Below are 27,368 nucleotides of genomic sequence, written 5' to 3' on the forward strand. Positions count from 1 at the left end.
TTATGTTTTTGAATAAGTTTTCCATTTAATACCTTCATCAAATTAAGGGTTAGAGTGCAATTTGGAAAGTTTACTTTTCCCTAGTGCATTTTCATGTCCAGTCATATGATTCTTGCCAAATGTGGTCAGTGTAAAAGTAAACATCTATTTGTTGATCATTTTCCCCAAGTATTGTAATTATCATTGTTGAAAGAAGCATCAGTAGCTCTGAAGATTTTTACAGGGATTAATAGGCCTCTGGCAGCGTAATGTTGATTGACTTGCCTCTAACAATATGCAGAGATGAGTAATTCTTTGATCTTTGCTGTGCATTAACAGTCTGCCCTATACACATGATAGCATGAAAATATGGGGAAAGAGTAGAAGGCCAACTTTTCAGATATCTATTAAACATTAAGTACACTTTGCATAGACTTATTTTTAATTTTTGTAGATAGCATTATTTAAAATTGCACAATACAAGATGCAGTCTTAATTTACAGCACAAAATTTGTTTAAAAAAAAAAAAAACCTCAGCTATTAGGAATGAGATGTCATGTTTTCTCTTTATTACTTGGAGTCATTAAATTAAAGCCATATTTGTTTAGAGTTCTGTTAAAATAATTTATATCTAAATTTTCTTAAATTAAAGACAAGTCTGTCAAATACTTATACCTTTTTAATTGAACCGATATAAATGTAATTGAAGCCAAAATAAGTCTCTGTCAGTAGTTTTTGATTTGTGAACAGTCAGACATTACCCAGTGGACAGGAATTGTGTAGTGAATTTAGGCCTACTGACAGCAGATCTGCTTTTCCTATTTACCTTTTGCAGATCCCTTAGATGCAATCCGTGGACCACAGTTTGAAAACTAGTAGTCTACGCTGCAGCCAGTTCTGTGCTGTGGGCTGCCCGTAACTGATACGTGACAAGACTGCGCACTGATTGTGATGAGCAAAGTAAATTTGAGTTGTCATTTTGCTGATTTGAACACTTAGTTTGGAGAGGAAAAAATAATGCATTTGCATTTTGATAATGCAAAGACAGTGTAGGCTATCGTTGATGCTGTATAGCACTGTATCCCATTGTAGGGCTTCTGTAACAAAAAGATAGGAATTCCTCATTTCGCCTGTTAGTAAGTTCATTACAGGAATATTCAAAGGCAAAACTACATCATCTTGCCAAATCATATTGACATGCCCTTTCAGTTGAATGCTGGAAAATAAGGAAAATGGATTTTCTGAAATATGCCAACCTTATAAATCATATTGCTTGTGTCTTTGCAAAGAGAAGTAAATGTTATAACATTGATATATTTGTCGTGTATATAGCGTGGAGGGGTGGTGTAGATTTCCTGAGTTAAGCAAATGTCAGTGCACTTTTTCCAAGCTAATAAATGTATTTGCAACATACATCTTTAGTATAATTTTACAACTGTGTATGTGTTTTTTTTTTTTAATTTTAGGTAAAGAGAGGACTTCAGCTCAATCATTGAAAACATCAAGAGATGCATCACCATCAGGTTCCACAGCAGTACCCTCATCAAAGGTGAATTTTCTTTTTGAGTGCTTCTCTTGCCATGACTGCAAATTGCTCTCCCCACCCCCTGCCATTTGGAAGGAGAGATGCTGTTTGCAGCTGTTAATAAAAGGAGTATCTTGAAGATGGGTTTTTGCCAACTCCTTACTTGGTGGGAAGATGCTGATAATGCTGTGTATCTAAAGATGACACAGACAAGCCTTTTACTCCATAGCGCTTTCTCTTATTTTAGGAGCAAGGGTATTCTGAAAGTATTTTAAATTGGCATTTCCCAAAGTCTGGAGCGTACTAGAAAAGGGAGGGCAAGGACAAACATGGGAAAGCAGGTCTTGGGAGCAAGAGATCAATAGGACGTGCCTGTACTTGCACTGAACTCTGTTCGTCAGTGATTCTTAAGCTGTCGCTGGATTTGGAAACCGCATCATGCCTGTCAGTGTGGTGAAGTATCTGACTGACTGAGAAGTTGATATGAATAGTAGAGTTGACTTGAAAGCGGGGCTGCTTGCAAGAATGATCGTGTTTACTTAACAGAGCCGCATTGCAAAACAGTTTGGTAAATGCTGTTTTATATTCTGAATGATGCTATTTAATTTCCCATCAAAAAATCTTGTAGGCTAAGCACTGACTACATAATTATGCTAATTAGTTGAACAGACAGGCTAATAAACACTAATGAACAATCAGCATTCAGTATTGTTCTAGCTGTCCTGTGGCAATAAAAAGTTTTTGGCTTCACAGACTGCTTACCTTGAAATTATATTTGAAATTAAAATGAACACTTCTACCGGAGTGTTTTCCCTGAATTTTTAAGAAATACTTTAGTGAGAAATAAAGAAACAGTACAATATATTATCCAAAGTGAATAAGGCCCTATAAAAAGTAGCATTCTCCCTAAGTAGCGTGGTGTCCTAGGCTAGTTTTTGAGGTCTTTTTAAAAAACAGTGGAATGCTTAAAGGCAAAAAATGTGTAGGGAGAAAGGTACTATTTCTGTGAAAAGGTGAGACTGAAGGAAATAATTAGCAGAAAAGAAAAACAAGCAGGCTTTGGCTGTGCTATGTCAAAGTACTTATCCTTTATGCAGCTGTTTTAAAACTGCTGCACTAGGCATTAACTAATTGCTGATGTCCTTAAGGGGGAAGGTAAGCACTATGCTTTTAGTGTTGTAGATAGGCAAAGTGAGATAAAAGCTGTTATATGCACGAGTTGCACTAATTTGGATTATAAAATAAATTTTTTAATTAGGTCACCTATTTTGCTTACAAGCTTAGCATATTGCAGCTTAATACCAAATCCTTGCTTAATACAAATCTGTGAGAACAGGGAGATATTACAAAATTTCTTTGTCTGGCATTAATATGCAGCAAGAGCTTGAACTGTCAAATATTGTTTAAACATCTTGTTTTCCTCTTCAGTCAGGTCTAATCTATGCTGTATTGCTTTGTTGCCAGCGGTTTGCCTATATTGACTGGCAGAGTTGATGTAAGCTACACAAATGTGAAACTTCCTATTTGATTAAAATTGTTTCCCCAGACAACACAAATCTTTGTCCAGCATACATCAGCTGCAGTAATGAAGTATGCATGTACTTCAGTGATATCTTATCACTTGTCTCTGTAAGTCCTGAAATCTACCTGTAACACACTGTTACCATCTATCAGTGGAGCCTCTTGGAGTGATGACTGGATTACACTAACCAGTTATGTTATATCAGTGTTTCACTGACCTGGAAGTATCAATGGCAAAAGTTTTGGTGAAACTAGATAAACATCTCTAGGGCTAGAGTCTTGCATAAACTTGCTGAATGAGTTAGATGCTTTATTTTATAGATTAAATGTTTTCATTTTCACCACTCTAAACTATAATTTACCTTTGGAATAATTATAAATGTTTATGCTTCCGCAGCAATAGCTCTTTTCAGTGTTGTAATATATGCAAATGTGAAAGGTATTTTATCTATACCTTTTAATTAATTTTTTTATATATTCATGCAGGTGAATTAATACATGTTAGTGTTATCTGATCTTAAGCATCTGTTTAGTTAACTGCTGTGTGAAATCTATGAAATCTTTTTTTTTCTCTCTCTTTTTTTTTTTTTTTTAAAGCTGTCTGGACTACAAGCCTTGGAGGCTGTATCAAACATAATTAAAGCAGCAGGTAGATGTGTGAGACAGGGAAATCTTCCCAGAAAAGATATCAGTAAGCTGACAGGTTTTTGCTGTTATTATATTATGCATAAGAAAGGAGAGGGATGGAGGAAAAAAACAAACCCCAAGACTTCTTATTTCGTATAAGGTTTTTTTTTTTTACTCTTTTTTTTTTTTTTAAGATTATATTAGGAGGTGCCTTTCTTGGTAATTTACAGCCTCAGTAGTTGAAGAGGTACGCAGATATTTTTCTCTGAGAAACATTTTCATGTTCCTTTAATTTTCCTCTCATACTGTAGTTTATTTAGGGGAATACCATTACTTTGTTACATACAGCGCACTGAATAATTTTTTTAAATATAGAGACCTATAGATTTAAATTTAGTGAGATTAAATTAACCATTCTATTTGCTGTGTTCTAGTAGATATTTGAGTGGTTAGTTTCTGTTTATGGCTTGTGGAAATATTAAAGTCATGTGAGATTTTATCATCTTCATTTCATGCAAAGCTGACTATCAGTGACAAAGATACTGTTTTTTTCTTTTTGTTAGTATTGGCTAGAAGTACATTTGAGGAAAGGGAGGAGTATATAATGGAACCATAATGCGATATTTTTTTGGCAGCTGGGAAGAAGTCAGGCATCCTTTGGGGAAAAAGAATATGAGGGGAAAAATCTTGGCAGCTGATAGTTGGTAGAAAGCGTAAGAATAATTATGTAGCTGGGAAAGGTGAGCTAGACTACTTTATGAATTATATCATCCTTTCTCTTAGCAACCCTATTAGTACCCTGTCTGCGTATCTAACTTCTCTTACTCTCTGTTGCCTCCTGACTTTTATAATTCTATGTTTTATAATGATAGAAAAGAGGGATTCCTACTTGAGATAAACATTGTGTTCCAGTTCTCTTTTGAGTTCAGTTGAACGTGGCATCTTTATGATATTGAATCCCAGAGGGTTCTATCCTAGCTGATCCAGAGGTGAATTCTATCTTTATGCTTTGCCAGAGCACAAAGATGTGTGCATTGTATTTTACTTGAGGGAACCACAAAAGGTGTGAAGAGGAAGCAGTCTTACTGCAGGTCACAGTATTTGCTTCCTTTGCCTGTTTACGTAATTTGAAATGAACTGATTATAACTGGTCCATGATCGTATTCCTAGAGTGAAATCAATTTTTAAATACTTTTAAAATACTGTTTGTATGACCATTTCCATGGAAAGGATAGATTAAAAGACCTTTTAAGCAATGACTGATTCTATTATAAATGATCAACATTCATCCTAAGTAAAAAATAGTGATTTTTAATAGAGGCAGTTCTGATCACTTAATATGTACAGAATACTCTCTGTCCATAATTACCTTAGCTTGCGTAGCATATGTGGTGCTTACTATTTTCGTTTAAATTTGCTACAGCCTTTTTTATCCCTGCAAATCACAGTGAATTTTTAAATCAGTCCACACTTGTATCTGACTTCTCCTTAGCTCCCATTTGATCCAAGTCTCTTTAAACTCAGTAGCGAAGTATCAGACAATTCTTCTATTATCTCTGCCTTGTGAACTTAGTAACATTGACTCTGAAAGTATTTTTTTGATGTCTTATTGACATTCATTGTTTTCTCTTTCTTTTTTCTTTCTTTTATTTTCTGATTGATTCATTTAAAAAAAAAGGTATCTTCAGTTTGTTTTTCTTCTTTTAAAGTGTTTTGGGATCTGAATAACTGTTTCTTCTAACTTTTGAAGGTGCATTTCCATGTGTAAATATTTCATGTTAAAATTTCACTATCCTATTTTTGTACAGGCCTTGGATAAGAGCAACAGACTATCGGAAAAGGAACTTGCAGAAGCAGCAAGCAAGTGGGCAGCTGAAAAGTCGGAGAAGGCCGATGAAAGCAATTTACCTGAACTTACAGAATATGATGTAAGACAGGAGTATTCATAGATTGATTTTAAAATGCTACAACAGTAGACTGCTGTTTTTCTGCACTCTCCTGAAAGTCGCAGTTTGCAATTTACCCGTTTGCCTGTGCTATTAACTATTTGCTGAAAGGAAGAGAGAGGGAGACTAAAGCCATGTGTTTTGTGATTTTTGTTATTTAAAAAAAATCCACAAAAACACAGTAGGTTTTGTTGGTATGTCTTGAACTCATTTTGAGCTACAACTGACAAAACAAGGCTCCAACTCCGCCAGGGATTCTCCGAGGAACTTGCACTGGTGTAAGGTTGCATGCCTGCTGAGCTTCCTAAAATTAGCGGGGGACTTCTGAGTCAAAGTGTGAGTGTACATTTAAAACATAAGACTAGAAGGAAAACTCTGATTCATTGAGTTCAGTTCCCTGCCATGGCAGCCTGCTATGTCATGTATTCCTTTCCAGAAAGCGATCTGCTTCCATCCAAAAAATTAAGTTTTTACCCGTGCTTCTGCAGTTAGATTTTTCCAGAACCTTTTCATCACTACTACCCAACATTAGTTAAACCATCAGTTTATACCCATCTGTTCTTGTCCCTCCTTGGAGTCTAACTCTTGCTGTGTTATAGCCTTTATCAGTCTTCATTTTGTTATGCTGCCCCTGGATAGGTGATCTGTTTTGGATTCTGCTACCTTGGGAGAGCATGTATGTGTTGCTGCATTCTGTCAGATATGATTACTTTTACTGATCTGTGAGTAGACTAGGCTCTGCAGACATTTATTAATGCACGTCAGGGAACAGTGTGTAGTCTCGTTTGAATAGTTTAAATTGATTTTTCTCAACTAACCCGTCTGATTTTTTTACTGAAGTTAATCTGGCAAGCGCTCATGCAGCTACGTTGACAAGGGATGGGTATACCTCTTGCTCTTCAGTGCAGCTGTGGATTTTGTGGCAATGCAAATATGGAACCTACTCAATAGCCTGAATCCCTGACTGTAGGAGGACACAAGTTAGTGGAGACTGCTGATGTGAATGTGTCTAGGATTTCTCCAACCACTTAAATGTTGTGAAATGGCAGCAAGTCCTTAGTGAAGTTGATGTTTTGAACTAGCACCTCTAGCTCCAGAAGGAGACTTACAAACTAAATGTTTTGTAATGTCTCTTTTGTAAGATAGTCTATTTTAATCCTGTGATCATTTTAGCTGTCCTTCTCTTCAGCTTTAGATGGATAAAGTTTCTCCAGAGTCCTGCACATGCTACTTCTCAGTCTTCCCAGAAATATCTTTTGTAGTGTATCTTAAATCACATGATCTCTGCAAAGAAAGCTACAAACTCTTCAACTTGTCTGATCATAGTCATCTAACGGTTAAGTGTTGATGGAGAGGAAAAGTCGTATACTATTCTAGAGATAATTCATTCCTGTCCTGGCTTGCATCTTTTGGCTCCGTCTACGATCTAGATAGTTTTTACTAGCTGTCTGACTCAAAACAGCTAAAGTGAGGTGAAAATAATTTGCTCCTCTTATACTAATAGAGTACCAAGCTCTCCTCTTCCTGTATTTCCAGTGGATAAGCTCAGAGCTTTTAGCACAAGTTCTTGATTCTTGAGTATGCGACCTTTGTACTTCGCTGTATTTTCTTATTTCTGCTACTCTGATCTTCAAAATTATCCAACTTTATTTTCGGCTGATTGTGCCTCCCAGCTTTGTTTCACATATCACTACTGCTACTTTTTGTCCTGTAGGAAGGTTAATAAACTTGATTTTGCTGATGCTCATAGGACTACTTAAGCCTTTTTTTTTTCTTTCTAATGTCCTTTTTCACCCTAATTAAGTCTTACAATTCTCCAATTGTTTATTTCTGAATAGTAAAAAAATGTTTGTCTCTTCCTCAATTCCCAAATCTTAAAAATTAATATTTTAAACTATTCTACTATTTTATAAAACTGCTCCATAGTATTGCATTTAAGTATGCTGTAGTAATTTTTTCTTTCTGCATCTTCTTCTTGAAGTGGGAGTCTGTATTGTCAGAGTCAGGGGTGCTATTTTAATTTTTTTCTTGAAGAGAGACTTAAACAATCTTGGTACTCATTTCTTCCATATTATTAGGAACCTTCTAAGTTCGTATTTGCTTTTGCTATATAGCAGATAACTCTATTCCTTTGTTTAGCCTATGGGTCTGAATGCTGCAAGAGTTCTTTTTGGTGGCCTTTTTTGTCATTGTTTATTTACTGGTGATTTTTTTTTTTTACTCTTATTCTTTCTCAGAAAGCTAATCCCACTTTCATTTTAGATTTCTTGCTGGTTGGTATTGTAAATATCACATATTCAAGTCCTTTATCAAAGGAAGAACAGGTAAAGGTTATCTGACATCGTTCTCTTCCTACAGTTGAAAAACTGAGTCACAATTTTTTTTTTATGATGTCGCATTATCTATGGGTTCTAAATCCGTTACCTGTAACTGTTACGTGGTAGCAGTAATGCTTCACTAATAGCCTTGATGAGCAAAATTGTATCTAACTGAATAACCACATTTGGTGTTTTACTTTCCTCTCAAATGTTGAGGTCTGTATTTTGTTCTCAAAAACGTGAGCAATCTTTTTCTTTTAAGGCCGGATCTTCAGCTCCGTTATATGCTGAACAAACAGAGGAAACGGAAACAAATATAACGGATAGCACAGAATTATATGAGGATGGCCAGCATCTTGGCCGCTCAAAAGCAATTGCCACCAAGACCAAGGAGATTGAACAGGTGAGTCCTCTAGGCTTTTTGTCACTTATACAGTGCATGTATAATGGTTTGCTATGCTCTATGTTTGATCTGCTAGAAATATGTTGTAGAAATATCTCTGTTGTAGAGATTTCTGTTGTAGAAATATCTTTTTTCTCCTTTTAGGAGCATAATATTAATATAATCTGGTTTCTTAGGAGGGATGATGATAACATGTTGATCTATTTAATACTTATACATTACTGAAGAAGTGTGAAATTCATCTGTACACAGGAATTAGTGGTGGTTTTCTGTAACTTATATGCAATACCTGTTTCTTTTCCAATTCAAGAAAATTTCAAGACTATTTCTTTGAATAGTTTTTTCAAATTCAACCATAACAGAGTTTCAGATTAATTAGAAATGTGGTTTTATATGAGATCAAATTATCAGAAATTACTTTTACACTATAATGCTCTTAAATTGAATACTTGCAATATGTGACTGAACCCTACAAATTGTGTAGATTTTTTTTTTTATTTTTTGTTTTAATCAGCTTTGAATCCCAATGCCTTTGTCATTATCTGAAAATTAAGAACTTTTAGATTTTGCTTTGATTACAACATTTTATATTTGGATGAGGGAGGGATATTATCTACTATATCATATTATTGTGCTCAAAAATATTCTATTCTGTTCCTTGTTGAGTGCTTGCAGATCAATTTAATGCAAAGTGCGATTTCTGTTACTGTTTCTTATAACATTAAGCCTTTGAGGAAGTTCAATAGAAATATATTCATCTATCAATTAGTCTTTAGTATGTCACTGCTGGTTAAGGAAAATATTTACAATCGCCTACTCATTTTCATGTCATAAGCAATGAAACGATTGTGTGTCATATTTCTATAGCTTTGTTAACTTAAACGGAGTGTTTGAAGTAAAGCTCTCTGGCTTAAGACAACTTTGCCCAACTCTGGAGTCTTGCATTTAAATTTAAGATTCGGGTGGGAGAGGTGACTTTATTCAGACTTGTTCTACTTTAAAATGTTGGCAGTATGTGCCTATGATAGGTGGAAAGGAACTGCAGATTACTTATAGCCCTCACAGTAGTCTAATAGCAGCATCTTCAGGAAAATAGCTCTCTGTCCTAGATAATCTTCTAAAGCTTATTTTGCGTTTTTGTTTTCCTTCTTAATTCTAGTGGCCTTTGTTCCTTAGTCTGCATGCATTCTGCATTTCCTGTACTCTAACACTGTTCCTTTTTCTTGACGCTTTAAAATCAAATTTATGCTCGGTTGTTTTTGTTTCAAATTTTTATGATGCTTTTGCATAATCATGTATTGGTGTGTCTTGTGCTTCGCATGCTGTAACTACTAGGGTCATGATGTAGTTTGTGTGTCTGATCACCAGTTTATACAGGGAATCAGCTACCGCCAAATATATAATTTTTGAAAATTTAAAAAGAACAAACCAAAAATACTGAAGAGTAGGGGCAGATCTTTAGAAAACAGCAATTGTGAGCATTTTGCTGATGCTGTTAAATCTGAGATTAGTTTATTTCTGGTGAAAGTCTGCCTCCAGGTCCTAGAGACAGGCTTACAGTCAAGGCTGATGAAAACTTGGGCACGATAATGTTAGATCGTCTTGAAAAGGACATTTGTTTTTATCTGTTGTAGAGTTAGCACTTACCTCTAAAGAAATCTAGCTTCTGTTTTGCAGAACAGAAAACCTTTAGGAGCATATCTCAGAATAGCCTGAGGGGTAATTTAAAGATTTTTGAATTCATAGATCCAGTTTCTCTGGTTGTTGATTTGAATATTGAAGCTCTCAGCTTCCACAGAATTAAAATAAGATTTTTAGAATGATACTAGAAGCATCCTCCATACATTTTAGTCAGCTGAACAAAATCCTTTTTTTTTAATAGAGATATGAATTTAATCAATTAAATTTAACCTTGTCAAATGACCTAGACATTTTTCAGATAGATGTTCTGAAGTAATTAATTGCTACTTCAGCAATATGTTTAATTCAAGAAAATTTAGTACTATGATAGTCTTAATGTTTTCACAATTGTTTTGTAAACATTATGAAGATTCACGAGATTTCAGTTTCTTTGTAGAGATGTATACACTGTCTTAGATCCTGACAACTACAAACCAGTCAAAGTAAATTTTTTTAATTGTGTGATTTGAATTCTCCAATATTGACAAGGAAGGGAGAAAATGAGCAGACAATGGAATAGAAACTAAATTTTCAGTCCTGTGGTAAACTGTTTACTAAAGATTTTTTGGATGCACTTCTCAATATACTTCATACTTTGTTATTAGTGTTTAATTTAAAGCATGTTTCTGGTTTTGCACAGTAAAAGTATAGTCCTTAGCATGCAATTTTTAATACTATTACTAGACATACTGTATTGTTTATACAGTATTGCTTGTATAGACGTAATATTTACATTTTACAAGTAAACTGTAGACCTAAATACGTTTTAGGAAAAAAGAGATTGACTGGATAATTCATCATAATAAGTAAATGAGTTTAAATTTTATTCAGATGTCTAAAATAGCTTCTGAATACTTAGATTTAATGTATTATTTCTGGAATGTCTTTTTGTATAAAGATTATTACAATAAAATTCTCGCTGCAAAGAATAATGCTACAAAAAATGGTGAAGTTGTAATCCTGCAAAGCACAATTCCTAAAAGGTTGGTTTTCTGACCGTTAGCCCTTACTGGACAGCCACAGAAGTGCAAATGGAATTTGACAGGATTGAGATAACTCCTCATGCCACTAGGTATGTGTCTGAGGATCCAGCTAGTGTTTGAGAAAGTGACGTTTGATTAGAAGTCTTGATCTATTAAACTGCTTCTGATTCCATCTCCACAGATTTTTTTCCTTTCTCCTGAAGTACTAGGTCTAGTAATGTCTCTTTTTCAGTTCATATTTAATCTTATCCTCGTTCCTAAGTAGTGTTCTTGCTGTTCTGAACTCCTCTGTGCTTTACTTTCTTCCCATTCATCTATCCAACTGATATCCCTATCCAAAGCTACAAGCCGGAAAAAAAGAAGAATTTTCAAAATATGTGCTTTTACTTCAGAGTATGGTACTATTTCAGGTAAACCCAGAGGCAAAAACTGCACTGACAGAAAACACGCTATGTGGCAATGAGCAAATTCAGTGCTGTACTGCAGGGAAAGAGTCAACCTGGTGCACATGGAGAAGGGGCCTTGTGGTATAGTCTATTTCTGTTAAGAAACAAAAAAATAAAAAAAAAACCTTAAGCAGTTGAATGAAATACTCATACAGGTGTTTTGTTGCAATAACTCAATTCCTGTATCTTATTTATTGCTTACATTTTGGTTCTTTTGTAATCTACTCATCCTTTCCTATAAGTTGCAATGACACAGTCACCCAATTTAGAATCTTGAAATAGAACGTGATCTTAAATGGTACCCATGACTTATCAGAAAAATATTATATGTTATATCTGTTTGGGGGACTTCATGTCAGGCATTCATGTCTAAATCATGTAATTTAGAAATATACACGTATAAAATCCTTTTTGTGCTGATTCGGATAGGAGAAGTTTTTCAGCTGAGAAGTGCAAGTTGCTCTTTGTTTAGTGATTGCCTACTGTGGACCTGTAGTTGCTTTGCAAATATTAAGTGAGGTTGAAACAAAGGGAGGAGGGTAGAAATTGTGATCGTGGATGAAGACTCAGAAAAATCTGGACATTGTCCTCATAGAGCCAGGAACTACGTGTGTGACTCCCAAACTAGTACAATTCCAAAGCATATGCTTGAATTTGAAGTCTGCCAAGATTTCTTGAGAGGAAAAAACGTAGCTAAGATGCACAGGTACTTGAGAATGTTGTCCTAGGACAACAGATCCTGGAAGCCTCTGGTCTCTTCTGTGAAACGGCCAGCACGATCATGGAATCATGGAAAAGTTGAGTTTAAAAGGGACCTCTCCGCAGTAGGCACTGGGAAAACTGACTCTTTCCGTCCTGCTGGTGCATCTTCTTTTCAATCTTTATCCCTCACAGACGGAACATTTTGTAGCGTTAAGATTTAGCTCATGGATGTTTTTCTGTAGCTAGTAGTAGAGTCTAACCCTTGGTGGTGGCTTTTGATGTTCTGTTTGTAAATGGTCAGAAATGCAAAACACTTTTTGAAAACAAAAAGAGTGAGGTAATTGTGGTGTTTCAGTGGGAGCTGGGCACTTCCTTATGTCTTTAAGAATGTCTTTCCCTCCTTTCTCTACAGTCATTGAAATTTGTTGTTACAAGTTGTCCCAAGGTAGTGGCGTAGAACCCTTTAGGTTGATTGATCTAAGTACTCGAAATTAGGGTAACAGAGAGTTTTGCTCTAACTGAGCTCAGGGTCTATGAATGTTGATGGTATACTGCTGGTATTATGGTTTCATGCACTTCTTATATATTTTGATCTAATAACATGCAGGATGAATATATTGTTCTGGAGTTGTTTTTGTTCTTATATAGTTAAGGATCGGTTTGTGCTTTTAGCACGTAATGTGCTGAAGTGTGGTTTTTTTCCATGGTAATGATAAATATGTCCCTGGTGTTAAATTCACAAGTGGAGCAATTCACTGTCAGTGTTACACGAAAGGATATCTCTTTGTTTTCCCGCATGAGCAGCAGGCGTTCTTGAAGTGTACTTATGCTGTCTTATCTTGTCTAGACATCAGGTCTACAACACTATGTTAACTAAGTCCATTATTATGTGTCCAGTTTCCTAAATGTTGCACGCACAAGTTTAAGTGATACAAGTTACCTCTGGAAATCTATTATTTTCTGAAGATAAGTTTCACCATATAAGCCAAGTACCTTCCTTGATTTTGGCAAAATATCAAGCCTCTTGATTTCTGAATGAGATCTGATGCTGGAACGCCAATTCTTCTGTTACCACAGAGCTCTGGCATTGAAGAAGGAAATAGAGGAATGAAAACGTGTTTTTGTTTTGTTTTTGGTTTTTTTTGAGTTACTGCTTACCACTAGGCCTGGTTAATTACTGCTGATTGGACACTTTCAGAGGAATGGTATTTTTTTAATTGTTCAGCAGAATAATATTTCAAAATGTTCAAATAGCTAGATTAATTGCTTATTTACTTGCCCTTATTTGATAATATTTTTACTAGAAGGTACTGAAAATAAGATTTTTTCAAAGTTTGCATTTGAAAGCTCACAGATATGATGCATGTAAAGTAGGTAAAAAGATGTGTAGCTGGATCAACAGACTATCTAGATTCTAGTTTGAGACCTGCGGTGTAATTCCTTTGCAGTTTCAGGCCAGTTATTTGCATCTCTGGCCCAAAAGTTGTAGTTAAGTGAGAAAAACAGTGTGGTTTTAACAGTTATAGTGAAGAGAAAAAAGTTTCTGAAGAACTATACCTTGTTCACATGCTTTGTCAGATTTCTTTTTCTGGTAAGATTTATGTGGTAATAACTGAATTGTCTGTATGTGTATTTAATGCATTTTAATGGGACTCTGTTCCCTGGGAACGCTGTTCTGAGAGAAGAAAAAGGCTGATAACTCAAAGGGAAACTTTTCATTCCTAATCTTTGTTTAAGAAAGTCTTGTTCACCAGGATAATAATAGACAGGGATTTCTGTCATGATAAAATGGTTACACTTTCTGTAGTTTACAGAAATACACCTACATGCCTCTTTCCTGTCTCAGCCCCTGCCCTTTGCTAGTCTTGGAACAAAGAGAATGGATTAAGATGTGCTTATGGTCACCATGTCCAATTGTACATTGGCAGCATGCTCTTTTCATCTGCTTTCTTTTATCAGGCTCAATCCTGTAAACGTATGCACTGAGTAGCCATTATAAAGTTGGTGCTTATAGGATAGCCTCCTTAGATGTTTTCTTTAGAGTCTATTTTCTCTTCTATTTGTATAACACCTGGAACAAGAGGTTGCTACTTCTATGATATTTACTTCATCATTCCTTGGGAGAAATGAAGCTGTTGACAACAGCTAAAAGGTATAGTGTATTAAATGTAAAAATGTATTTTCCATTTCCCAGGATGTTAAGTACCTTTAATGTAGGACTTCCAATTTCTATATTTAATGTTGTATGATCTGAGAGGAAAAGAAAATAATTTATTTGCAACTTGCGCTGTTGATGAGTCATTGTGGACTCGAGATTGCGCAGGGAGTGGAAATGAAGAAGACAGATAGGTTTGAAGCACTGAGTGTCTTTCAGAAACTGGAGAAGAGAAAAGCATCACTGGGAAAGGTAATCACTGATTGATCAGAGAGGTGTGAGAGGCTGAGAAAGAGAATTCAACACACACATTGTTGACAATGTAAAGGCGAAAGGGGCTGTAAATGGGAGGTGGCTTCCAGATCTTGAACAGGAATAAGCTAGTGAGAAACCATGATAAGTTGGACAAACAGTTAAGTTTTGGCAGTTATAGTAAAATAAATAAACAAATTGGACCAATGGGAATCCAGGAAGGAAGAGGGAGAATCTCAAAGCTGGCCCTGGATATACCTTCTCTTTTGCCTCCAGCTGAGCCAGGGGAACAGGTTAATGTTCCCTCAGATTAGCTTGCTGGTCTGCTTGTGCTGTGGCTCCTTTCAGTCAAAATGATCTAGGTTAGGAAAAAATATCCTAATGAAAGTATGAGTTAAAAGGTGAGTAAGTTCAGAGGAACTGGAACAGTAGTTAGAGAGTACATTAAAAGTTATTTCTGATTCTGGATGAGCTCACACATGCTTTGTGTCTGAACGGGAATAGCCCAGGTGATTAATAGGCCAGAGGAGAGTAGAAGATTGGGAATTGGTAAATTTTAGTTTCTTTAGATTTGCTATGACCCTTCAAATCTTGCATTGCTAATGTACAGTAGCAAAGCTTTAATCATGAACTCATTATTAATCTTATTTGATTGGTAGCATTGTGTGTATCATGCTTCCTCTGAGCTTGTTTAAGAGTGTTAGTTTATTTTTTCCTAACCAAGAAAACGTTTGTCTTGGTTTTTGGTATCTTGCCTTAGGCTTCTCAGAAAAATTGACGATGATTCCCTTTTCTGAAAGATATCATCTGCCTGTGGTCTTGTTTCATCCTTTTGTGGTTTATTAGTTTCCTTGTATTAATACCTCCTTCCTTATGTACTAGGTAAATCATATATTGGTTTTTACTCATTCTTAGGCACTACTTTCTTCCATATTAGTTTTGACTTGCTAATTTTTCTAGTCTTTTAACACTTGGTTTAGAATTCCTTAATTTTTACTCTTTTAAAATCAACTTTATTAAGTTATCATGCTTATTTGCATCCTTATCCAGTGGTCTTAAGGTTTTTTTACTGGAGTGTTTCAATTCTCTGAATAAGAACCGTTCATTATAAATGCACGTTTTCATGTTTATTGGGACTGCAAGACGGAGAAAGTAAATGCTTTCTATTAGTATCCTCATAGTATCATTGGTTTCTCTTGCAAATTGGTGATTGAAAGCAGGAACCTGGTAATGGGATGTGAAACATCTACCTCCTTTCCTTTTCTTGTGATGGAGATGCTATGGTTTAAAAGTTATAACCCTTCACTGTCCAGGTGTATAGCTATACTCTCTTCCCTTTCTCTGTACATCAATGAGTTATTTGGAATGCACTGCAGTGTTTGTAATTACAAACTGCTGCATATGCAAAGTCAATGCAACTCGCTCATTTTACTTCAGTACCTAAAGGTATAGTTTAATAGGGAAATGCGTTACCATATTTCAGCTTTTTGCTGGCAACTTTTTTCATTGCAAAGCTCATAAAAACTTATTGTTGTTAATTAAGATGTAAATCTCAGAGTAGTACTTTTTACAGAACTTACACCATGTTATATGCATGTATACAGTAACAGCAGCGTATTTTTATTTTTTAGAATACATGAGATGAATTAGAAGGAATGCACCTTAAACTGTCAAACAAGACCTTCCATAGGTGAATAATAATAGAAAGTTAATTTGGTACTATCTTTTTAATGTAACAATTTTTTGCCTGTGTGTTAAGCGCATTATTTTGAAGTTGGTGAAGGCTGGGGATTCTACCTGCTGACAAATCTAGTCATTGATATAATTTTTAATATAGTGATGCTGGATTTATATGACCAAACAGCACTGCAGATTCCAAGATATTAAACAAGCCGGTTGCTTGTTTACACAACTTAGGAGTTTGCCAGCAGGCCTCTGGAAGACTTAAATGAGCAAGTGGTAGTAGTTGGGTATTTGACAACATTGCTGTACTTAGAATGGATGAAAATGTGAAAGAGAATTGTACCTATTTTACTCAGTGCCCAATGTTCAAATTTGAAAGAGAAGATCTATTTCTTGGTCAAATAAATTGAAAATCTAAGGATTTGGCTGTTATTTTTTTTTTCAATCTATTGCTAGCAATGATTGTTTCATTTAAGATATCTTATTCTATAGTAAGAAACCAGCAGAAATTACAACAGGGAGAAAGATTTAGATATTATAATACTGAGTAGACTATGAAGAAGAAAGATTAGTTTGAAGAGGTGATGATTACAAACAGGATTGGAAAAGGCATTTAAGAAGAGAAGAAACTGTCTAAAAATGTGTGGCCCTTGAAATATAATTAGGAACTAATTATGAGAAATTGCCAACTGAAAAAGTTGTCAGAAGTTAAGATGCCTGGAAGGATAAATGTAACTGATCCTGGAGAACCTCCTGAGAAGAATAAAGGATAAAAACTAAAATGGGAAATAGTTTGAGCCTTAATAAAGAAAGTGGTTTCTGTGGGTGGAGGTTATTGTTTGGGGTTTTTTAATAACTTAAGTTTAATTGAGAGGGTAGAAATACAGTCGCCTCTCCTTGTTGTCCAGCCTTGTCTCCTGCTCATCCTTGCTTTAGTGAAGGACACTGTGGACGTGAGAGGTGGTTTTGGTAGTGCTGTTGGATTTATTGTTCAACCATCTTAAGCATGGAAGACAAAATTGTCACTAAGTTGTCACTGAGGCTTTAAGCTTTAACTTTTTAGCATTTTTGTTTCTTATAACTGCTCTTTCTTGAACGTGTTATCTTTTGAATTTCTAAGGTTATTTCAACATTGCTGAAGAGCTAGAGAAGGGGGAAACCCGTTGCTTCGTGGGTTACAAGAGAACAAGAAAACATAGTACCAGTCCTGTGTGCCTGATAACTAAATCCAGAAATTTGAATTGTCTCTGAAATAGCCCTAGTGTCGTAAAAGAAAGGAGGTTGAGTTTCACAAAGCCCTGTATGGTGATGGGAAGGTAGTACCTGAGGAAACATGTAAAAACCTTTAGTAAGTGGTAAATGAAGTAGAGTGGTGTGAAGGTAAGAGGTATTAGGGACTTGATTTGGCACAAAAGACAGTTTATTTTCCTCCTGTACAAGTGAAAGCTTTCGGACGTGACAGGGAGGTTGCAGTAGGTAATGCCAGAAGACTATCACACATAGATCCTGTGGGTAGGTGGGGAAAATCTGCTGCAACATGAATCTGCAGTTTCATGTCTTTTCATGGATGTGTTATAAACTGCTAAAAATCAAACTTCTATTACATTAAGGTCAGCCTAGAAGAATGCTTTGCTGTTGCACATAGTTTAATCCTTTAAACCTAATCCATTTGTAATCCAGGTTGAATATACCAATGGCATTCTCTTACAAACAAAGGACCATTTTTTGACCAAACAAGTCTTTGTGATAGACTCTATTTTAATCACTTGGTTCTAAAATTTCTATTTCTTCTTATATTTTGTAACTCACAGCCTTCCTACACTGGTATCTACTTTCTTCTGGTGGTTGCTGCACTGAGCAGATTCAGCTCTCGATACGTTTTTAAAGATGGGTAGACTGGACTGCTTTCTTTTTTTTTTTTTTTTTTTTTTTTTGCTAATAGCTTGTTCTTTCCTGTGAACATTACCCATTTGACAACCTTTAATTGGATGACATTTCAAAAGCAAGCAAATTATTTAAAATGAAAAAGCTACAATTTACAGATATAACTGTTCTACACTTTTTGGTTCAAATTATTTTGAATGCATATAATCTTTGTATCTTATAGTTCTTCCTCATATTTTTTTTTTATTTTAAGAAGTTAATTCTGAAGGGGTCCAGAATTAGGAACTTGCCTAAATGATCTGAAAAAAAGCTTTTGTTACATAGGTAGCTGATGCATGTATTTCTTTTGTAATTTAAGATTATAAAAACATTAGATTTTTATCTTAGGGTATAAATGACTAGTGCATATCATCATTTATCACCAACCCACAAGAATCACTTTCCTGTTTTGTTTAACTCCTATTTGCGCTGATGGCGTGACTCTTTCAATCCTCAGTATTTGTCTGGACATACACTAGTATGGATGCCACAACTTTTAATGGTATGCTTCACAAAAGATGGCAGATAAATGAGGATCAAATTCCCCTCAGAATGAAAGTTTTTCAAATGTAGCTTGACCATTTCATCTTGTTACTTTGATGCGAAAGACTAAGGGAGTTGACTTAACTTGTAAAATCACAAAAATTGAATACTGAGAAATGGGTTATGTTGTTCATGTTTCTTGAGCTTCTCATGCTTTTTAAAGGGCTGTTTTTGCATTAAATTTCTGAAGTGCTGAACTTTGAGTATTGCTCTAAATGACACTAATAACCGTTGATAGATGCGTGTGATACTGTTTCTCCATAGTTTAATTGCAACATGCTAGCAATCTTCATCTTCTCCTACCCCTAAGAGCTTAAATGTTTGGTTTCACCCCAACACTTTTATTGTTATATGTACGTACTTGGCCATAATTATTCCCCACAAGCCTTAGTATAGTAGATAACTTGCATATAAACTCTCTTGGTCATATGCTACCTAAATAAAAAATCTCCACATAAGCATTTTAAACACAAAATCAGAATAAATTAGGGTATGCTGACGCAAGCTTTTCGCTGATCCATCTGCAATTGGAAAGCTGCCCGTTTTTACTGCATTTTTAACTTGACTTCCTAGGGAAAGTAGCTTATGCAGTCACAGTGTATCTGTGTTGCCTTATCTTTTGAATCTATTGTCAGATTTCAACTAAATTCAATTTAGGCATAAATCAAGGCGATTAGTTCCTACAAGTTTTGTGAAAAGAGGCAACGGAAGAAACTAAGAGTCTCAGTGGAGAAGGACTGTAGTATAATTACATCTTGGAGACATCATTTGCATCTCAGAGGCGTAAAAGAATCCTCTTAAGCAAGTGCTGCAGTTGTTAGAAAAGCTTGTACCTTTGCAGACCTCAGCTGTACGTTAGAGTTTGGCAATTTTAGTTTAAGAAACTGCATCCTTGCGGTGTACTGTCCTGTGTGCTGGCACAATGGTCTTTGTGGGGTTCAGCCATGAATCGGATCAGGAAAAAAAATGAAAAACATTCGGATGCTTCTTTAACCAGTTTTCTGATTCACAGTGCAGTTCCATAAATGCATTTGCTGCCAGAAGTGAGTTCTCATGCTGTGTTGTGCATCTAGAAGAAGTGGTGCGTCTACTGTCTCTGAACACTTAGTATCTTGAAAGCACTGCCCTAGACACCCAAAGTTGGTTAATCATGAGGCACAAATCTATAGAAAAACAGTCTTTGGTAGTTTTGGCATTTGCGCAGTAACTCACTGTTCCTGTTTGTCATAGGGAAGATAAAACTTCAAAAAATACTTCTATTTAATTGCTATCTAAAGCTACCGTGACCTACACTCTCTTCTTCCCTTTGGACACTTTCTCAACTTCCTTAGCCTTGGTTCTACATAGTTTGGAGATTTTGCTCAGTTGGGAGCATTCATTTGTTACTAGACACCCTTATAACAGCTGCTTCCAGCTTGCTTGTTGGAGCAGAACTTTGATGTGGTTGTGAACTATGCTAGTATCCACCTGTGTGGGCCTCTGAAGTTTTTGTGTGGATCTCAGCAGGAAAGAGCAGTCAAAATAACCAGTACTTTTGGTTGTGAGCCAGCTCGATTTTTGTTAACTAAACATCCACTTTTCATTCAAACACAAACCTCTTACATATATTTTGTTTAAGTCTTTACACTTTAAGGAAAATGGACAGCAAAAGATTTTTGAATATTTTATTTATTTATTGCCTGTGAACTAATGTGATGAAGTTCTGGAAGTATGCAATTATAGACAAATGCCCCTGCACAAGAGCACAACTCACAGCGGCGTAAAGCTGCATGCTCTTTTGAATGCTTCTGTTGCCTGTCACCAAGCAGGATGATTACAGCAAAGACTATCTCTTATGGTTCAAGATACTGTTTCTTTGTTCATTTGGGAGAACCTGTAGGCTGGGTGCAGCCTCTTTGAACCCTCTAAGTAGATTAGTGGTACTGGTAGGCAGTCTCATCCATGGCTCTTCCAGCAAAGGGATGGAAACTGCACCTTCCCTGGATGCAGGCAGCGACTGATGTGTGCCCTGTTGTTAGTGGTGTAACAAAACCACACGTTTTTTCACTCAGGTGAAAGCTGAACCAGTGTAGGAAGGCAGGTGAATGTCAAGTTAGGAATCTTCCTGTCTAAGTTGTTTCTCTGTGGAGAGAGGTGGATGACCATGCCAGCAAGGGGAAGATGGAAGGAGCGCTGCATGCAAGTGAGGATCTGGAATGCAGAGGTAAAAGGATATAAGAGTTTCTGAGGAAGAGGTGGAGTGGAGCTAAGTCTGGGTAAAGGAAGATGTGACCTCTGAATTGGAGGGTGGAGGAAGTCTGGAAGAGATGAAAGGACTTGTGGTGACAGGAGGGTTCTGACTGGGAATTGAGAGTGTGGGAAGAACTGAACGAGGGTGGGACTGGACTTGCAGTTGACAAAAAGATTCCTGCCAAGATCAGGAACTACAGCCAAGAGGGTGGGGAAAAGAAAGAATAGGGGAACAAGAGGAATATGGGTGGAGATGGGAATTAATTCCACAGGAGAAGCTCTGAAGCCCATGGGCAAATGCAGTAGAGTTTCTGCCTGGCTGGAGGGTGGAGACGCTACATCATGCAAGAAAACTTGTTTCTATTTCTAGTGCCAGAAACAAGTAGGGAGGAGTTGGGTGCTTCCAGCTTGGTGTCTTCCCCTCTATATGCCCTTGGGGTGTCTGCAGAAAGCTACAATCCTAAATCAGGAAATGCAACGTTCCTGCATTGAGTGCCTAAAATTGCTTACTGAAGGATTTGTCAAACGTGTCACTGCTGTTAGTCTTCTTGTCTCTGTCTGGTTTGATTTGATTTACTGTATTTTTCATCAACTAAAACACGAAACGATAGAATAATTTCTGAACGTAACTATAAGTTTCAAACAAAACTTAATCTGTTTACTCAAACATATATCCAGATATAATTCAAATCTTCTTTAATTAATTTTTAAACACTTCTCTTAGTTTTTTTCTGAAATTTAGCATTGGGTATAATTGTGGCTCATTATTCAGTTTCTTTCTCCCCCCACCCCCTGCCCTTACAATGCTATTGTAAGATGTTTTCTTGCAGCAAACAATGTTTTTTTCTGAAATCGGAAGCAAAGATAAACTCTTTGGGATTCTGTTTCCTGTTTCACTAAAGTCAATTGATGCTGCTTCCCCCCGCCCTGAGTTTCTAGTAACGGGATACCTAAATGTTTAACTCTGAGCTTTGCAATGCTTTCTGACTCACCCTTAACGTGGTTTAGGCTAACCTTTTCTGTAGCCATTTATAGATGATATGTGCTTTTAATAACACAGTGAAACGTTTCATAATACATGCAACAAAATTATTGGCCTTATTATTCTTGCAAGCTCTGTATGGATTGAGAATTACATCTACATTCCAAATGTGACAATTGTCATCCGTACACTGGTACATACAAAGTAAAATGGTTGTAGTGTTGAGTCATTAACATACTAATCCAGATGTGATTAATTTAAAATTGCCAATTTATACTTGATTTGATAAGACAGACTTTTTTTTAGAAATTAGGTTAAACAAATGCATTCTTGCTCTGTGTATGAATTTTCTACCTCATTTGTCAGCCCCTATTTGGAGAATAGTGGGGGGGAGGGTCAAAACATCTTCAGTTTAAAGTGTCATATTGATTATGTTGTCTTTCATGACCCAAAAAAGTCACCAAGGAAACACTATTTTAAGACCGTTTCTCGGTGTGTTAGACAGAGTGGGTTTTTTGCTAGCAAGAGAAACTTGTTTCATTATAGTAAGTTGGCTCTGGAGCCTTTTAATCTGTGTAGATGTTATTCACGTTGTGGTAAGCAGCTATAGAAGAATGATCCTGAATGAAAGTGTCCAGTCTAATGCAAGGGCTGTTCCCTTTTTGCTATATCTATATTGATTCAAATACATTTTCATTCCTGGAGACATAATTTTTGTATGTATGTATTTTTAACAGTTCAGTGAAAAAGTAAGGTTAACTCCTTGTTTGTCTTAGTTAGACCTTCCAGGAACGTAACATCTGGTTTCAGCACTCTCTGGTTTCTCTCCTTATTCTGTGTGTAGACCAGTTTGTTCACTTTCTTGACATTTCTCATAAAAATGATCCTTTCTACTTTGGGAAAAGTACGATTTAATCACTTATCCGGTATTGCTCCTAACAAAAGGGCATGTTTTTGAAAGAATGGTATCTATAGGACCACGGCTCTCATCTATTTCTTTGAGAATTCTTGTAGCAGGCTTAAATTTCTGTTCAGCCTGTTGCTGTTTGACTAAGTGTTTCTACACAGTGAGACTATTCTTGCAAAATATATCAGCATAAGAAGTATATTAAGATATGCAGAGGTCTGTTAGGGATGAAGTGATGAGCTTGTTTACATCTGTTGTGAGTCAAGTACGATTTTAAAAGAGGTAAGGTCATAACAAGTTAACCGAGCCTGAATACTCAAAGTATTTTATGTCAGATAAGGTTTTCTGTGTGTAAAGTTACACGTTTTCATTGGTATATTTGCGATTCATTTCAGTATGGATTGCTCAGCATGTACGGGAAACTTTTAAGCAAGCAGTTTTTTACTGTATCTCTTAAAGCTGCTGTATATGTTTTCAATGAAAATTCTGAAAGAATGCGTGTACATACATGTATACAGTGGGCAATGCTCTTTAAATAACGTGTCAATTTAGTTATGAAACATGCCAAGTGGTTTTGTTTTAGTTTTTGAGAGCAATGCATGAAATATGAATTCCTAAATTGTTGCATTTTTTTATTACAAGGTAATTCAAGCACACTTAGGTAATTCAATTGACATGAAATATTTTTAAATAATTTTTGGATTTTTCAGGAAGTTGGGTTATAGAATGAGAGCTTGAGTAAAGGCTTGGGCAGGGTAAGGCTCAGATAAAATAGCAGTGATGATAGAGGTGAATATGAGACGCAATAGTCTTTCATTATGTATGTGTTAGCCAACTGCAAAGCCTTTGGAGCTGGAAGAGTGCCTTGGCTTTGTTCGTAGTCTAGTTTGCTCACAAAGAGATGAGGTGAACAAACAAAGAGGTCAAAATGAAAATGAGGAAAGATAAAGCAAGTCAATGGATCATATTAAAACTAATTAATAGTTATGAGACCTGATTTCAGTGCTTTGCAAGCCAGTGAATGGAAACTAATAGTCTTATTTTCTTAAGAGGGTAAGCTACTGGATTAACCTACAGAAGGCAACTTTTTTTTTGTTTGAAACGATTACAATTATTGTTCCATACAGTCAGTGATATATTTCCAATGTACTCTTAAATAGAATACAGTATCCTTTGGTTAGCATGCAGATCAGTCCTTTGTGGACAGTAATCCTTGAAATAGCAGAATGTCATGCCTGATGATTTGAAAATAGAAAGTCTGCAATGTTTATACCCTTATCTGATTTTAAAACCAAAAAGCCCATTGGAATTTCTGAATGAAATGAGAAAATGTCATTCATATTCATTGGGGGTTTTTTCTATTGAATTTGACTTATCTGTTCTAAATCGTTACATTTTTTTTCCTCATTTAATTCTATTTCCAGACAGTGTTGTTCAGCCAGATCTTGACTAGCCTGATTTATTTTTGTAAAAAAGTTCTGGTAAGCTGTATGAAGTGAGGAATGCCTTATTTTTCAGGATATGTTTGTACGAATAACCCGTGTCTATTCTGTATCTTTGAGAGCACATGGTAATTCTTGTATGAAGTAAGGTTAAAAGGTAAATGGCGTGGTACTGTTTCTTTTGGCTATTGCATTAAAGCGTTTGACCTTTTGAAACCTATTTTTATCTTAGGCAATGAACTGTTTGGTTCTGCTTATCAAAAGAAACTTCATTGCCCTCTTTCCATGCTGTTCTTATCCAAAACGCACTATATCACTCCAGCATCAGTAGACTTTATCAGCAAGAGCTATTATTCTGTTTAGATATATAGCTTTAAAAAAGTCTATTTATATGGTAACAGTACGTTCTGTTCAATAAATACTTTCATATATAGCTCCATGGTTTCCTGTTTCATTCTCTAGTTCTTTATCTTCTTTATTCTTTATTGTACTACCTCCTTATTAGTACAATGAATAATCTAAAATTCCTGCCCTCAAATTCTGCTTTTGAAGTCCATAAATCTGTAAAAGTGTCAGGTTTATTAAAACAGAAAAAGACAGAAAAAGATGTAAATCAGTCAAAGATAGAATAAGTGCATATTCAATCTATTTTGGTTTAAATTTTAAGCAATTTTTAAATGGACTATATAGGATTATTCAGCTGGCAGGAGTTCTCCAGCAAAACATTTTTTCACAACAGTTATCAAGAATTCTTATTGCTTCGGTAAATGCATTTGAGAAATCATCTTTGCAGTGAAGAAAGATATGAAATACTATTAAAATTAAATGTTACATAACTATTAGATATATCATGGCATTATTTGGGATTAGTAAGCTCTCTTACAGGAGGAGCTGGTGGTATTAACACTTCTTGTTATAGCCTTCCCCCCCCCCCTTTTTTTTTTTTAAACAGATGCTTATTCTTTCCCCAGGTTTTAACTGTTTGGCTTGATATTTTTTATTTTGGTGTCTGCCTGAAGTGAATCCTTTTAGAATATTCAAACAAGAGTATATCTAAAGATAAGGTTAATGTGGCAAAGTAAGTATACTTGCAAATATTAATAGGTTTTTTCTTTTTTTTTCTTTTTTTTTTTTTTTTTAGTAAGTCTTCAAATCATCGAAGTGTTGGTGGTACTTAGAAATTTTATAAAGTGTTAGTTGAACTAAGGATCAAAATCATACCTTTAGTTCTCTATGTAATTTGCTCAAGTTCTACATACTGGAATATTGTCCAGAGACAGACCTTAGTGCATTGCTGAAGTGGCCACAAATCATAAAGCTGCTAATGACACGCAACATATCTCTTTGGCTTGCAGGAAGTTGACTGAGTTGCTGGGTGGCAGATAATTTATTTTAATCTAATCTTTTTTTATTGACTAATTTGTAAATTTACTAGGTGTTTTATTATTGTTATAAGTTAAAAAAACAGACAAAAAACTTATGCCATTGTTAGCCTCCCTATTTTACAGTAAGAGTAAATAAGATATTCCATGAAATAAATCCAGGAACACTGAGTCTAGAACTCTGGTATATTTGCACTCTTGTGCAAATTTTGTCTCTTGGATATTAGGAATATCTCAGTTACCTATTGACTTAGTAAATGTGTTGCATCATGCTTTTTTCAAAGTTTACAGGTATCAGGCATCACAGGAAGCTGCTATAAGCTATCTGAAGAATACAGAGCTAAAGCTAGACAAACGCACACACAAGAAACCCTATATGATGATACCAGTTTCTTGTATAGGTCATAATAGTTTTTAGAAGGGCTGATTGAAACCAGACTGAAAGAATCAAAGCTATTCAGTGCAAGCAGAACTTGAAGACAAGCGAACACTTCAAAAAGTCATGGGTATATTCACATAACTTGCCAAGTTCATTCCAAATCTGTCCTCTGTCAATTCACCCCATTAGACAACTTCTGGAAAATGTTCAGTGACGCTGGACTGAACAGTGCAGACATTCCTTTAATGAGTTTAATAGGTAGCAGTTCTTGTGCTGAGATGCTGCTGCATTGCTTAACTATCTTGTTAATAAAGGCTTGTTAACAAGGGAATAGAAATCCAGTATGCTAAGGCTCAGAAGATCTTTTTAAATAGAAATATGCTAGTTTTTCACATGGAAAAATAATTCACAATGGAAAGATAAATGATTCCCCAGCTTTTTGAACCAACTAATGACTGTCATTCCTCAGTATTGCTTCTGAGCTATAATTTCTCCTTATCAAATCTCTAATTGAAAGTACTGTGGACACAGTCAGTAGTGTATCATACTGAGTAGAAGCAGAACCCCTGCTTATGTTCTCTTGGACCACAATTTGGTAACTACTGAGCTAAGATAAGTGATTTACTAACTGAATCTTTTCTCCTTGTGGCTTTCTCTTTAGAGAGGCATGCTTTTTATTCTATTGCATTTGGATAGAATTTGCTCTTGTGAATAGAAGTCAAAATAAGTAAAACCGGGAACAGATTCAGAAGGAGAAATAGTTTAGGTGTTGAATGCTAAAAATACAAAAAGAAGGAATATATTTGCAGTAAGAAATGAAGCTTGATCGTGCAACTCTTCTGATCTCCCCAAGGCCATTAATAGATATGGTGGCTTTGCATTCTGCTTCTTTGAATGTTTTGTATATGAGTGAAGGTATCTCCTGTGGTATGCAGTCGATTAAGCACAGATCCTGTGTGCTTTGTCTAGGTAGCAGCTCTATGAGCAATCCCAAATGAGCTCAAAGAGATTAAATACACTAGTGAGGCTGTAGTTGAATGTTCTCTCTGGAGGTTGTCTACAGCTGCTCCCCTCACCCATCATAGGCAATTCCTCCCTGTAGCCCAATAGATCTCTTAGTGCATTACCAAATCAGGCTGATTTTGCCAAAAAATGGACTTAGAGAGTAGTCACGTATGTTGCTGGTGCACAGCTGAAGTGGGGGTGGTGGTTTCTGGCATGGGGATGGTGGCAGGAGGGAAGGAGGAATATTCTCTTCAATGGTCACAGCTGCATATGGAAAAGGATATCCATCCACAAGCTACAGAAGACTTACAGGAGAAGTCTTCAAAATCATAGCCTTGATTTACATTTTGCTTTAT

The 27,368-nt window shown here is 35.8% G+C and overlaps 1 protein-coding gene across 13 annotated transcripts in view; it reads left to right on the top strand.

Moving 5' to 3' along the window:
- The window catches only part of PPHLN1 (periphilin 1), a 74,654-nt gene that overhangs the window by 33,684 nt on the left and 13,602 nt on the right, over positions 1-27,368 (top strand). For all 13 annotated transcript variants that reach the window (XM_068933620.1, XM_068933685.1, XM_068933638.1 and 10 more), the window contains 3 exons: positions 1,446-1,528; positions 5,461-5,580; positions 8,179-8,319. In XM_068933620.1, the coding sequence (XP_068789721.1) occupies positions 1,446-1,528; positions 5,461-5,580; positions 8,179-8,319 (344 nt within the window). The remainder of the gene's footprint in view (positions 1-1,445; positions 1,529-5,460; positions 5,581-8,178; positions 8,320-27,368) is intronic.

Source organism: Struthio camelus, chromosome 1, assembly GCF_040807025.1.
Source record: "Struthio camelus isolate bStrCam1 chromosome 1, bStrCam1.hap1, whole genome shotgun sequence".
NCBI lineage: Eukaryota > Metazoa > Chordata > Aves > Struthioniformes > Struthionidae > Struthio > Struthio camelus.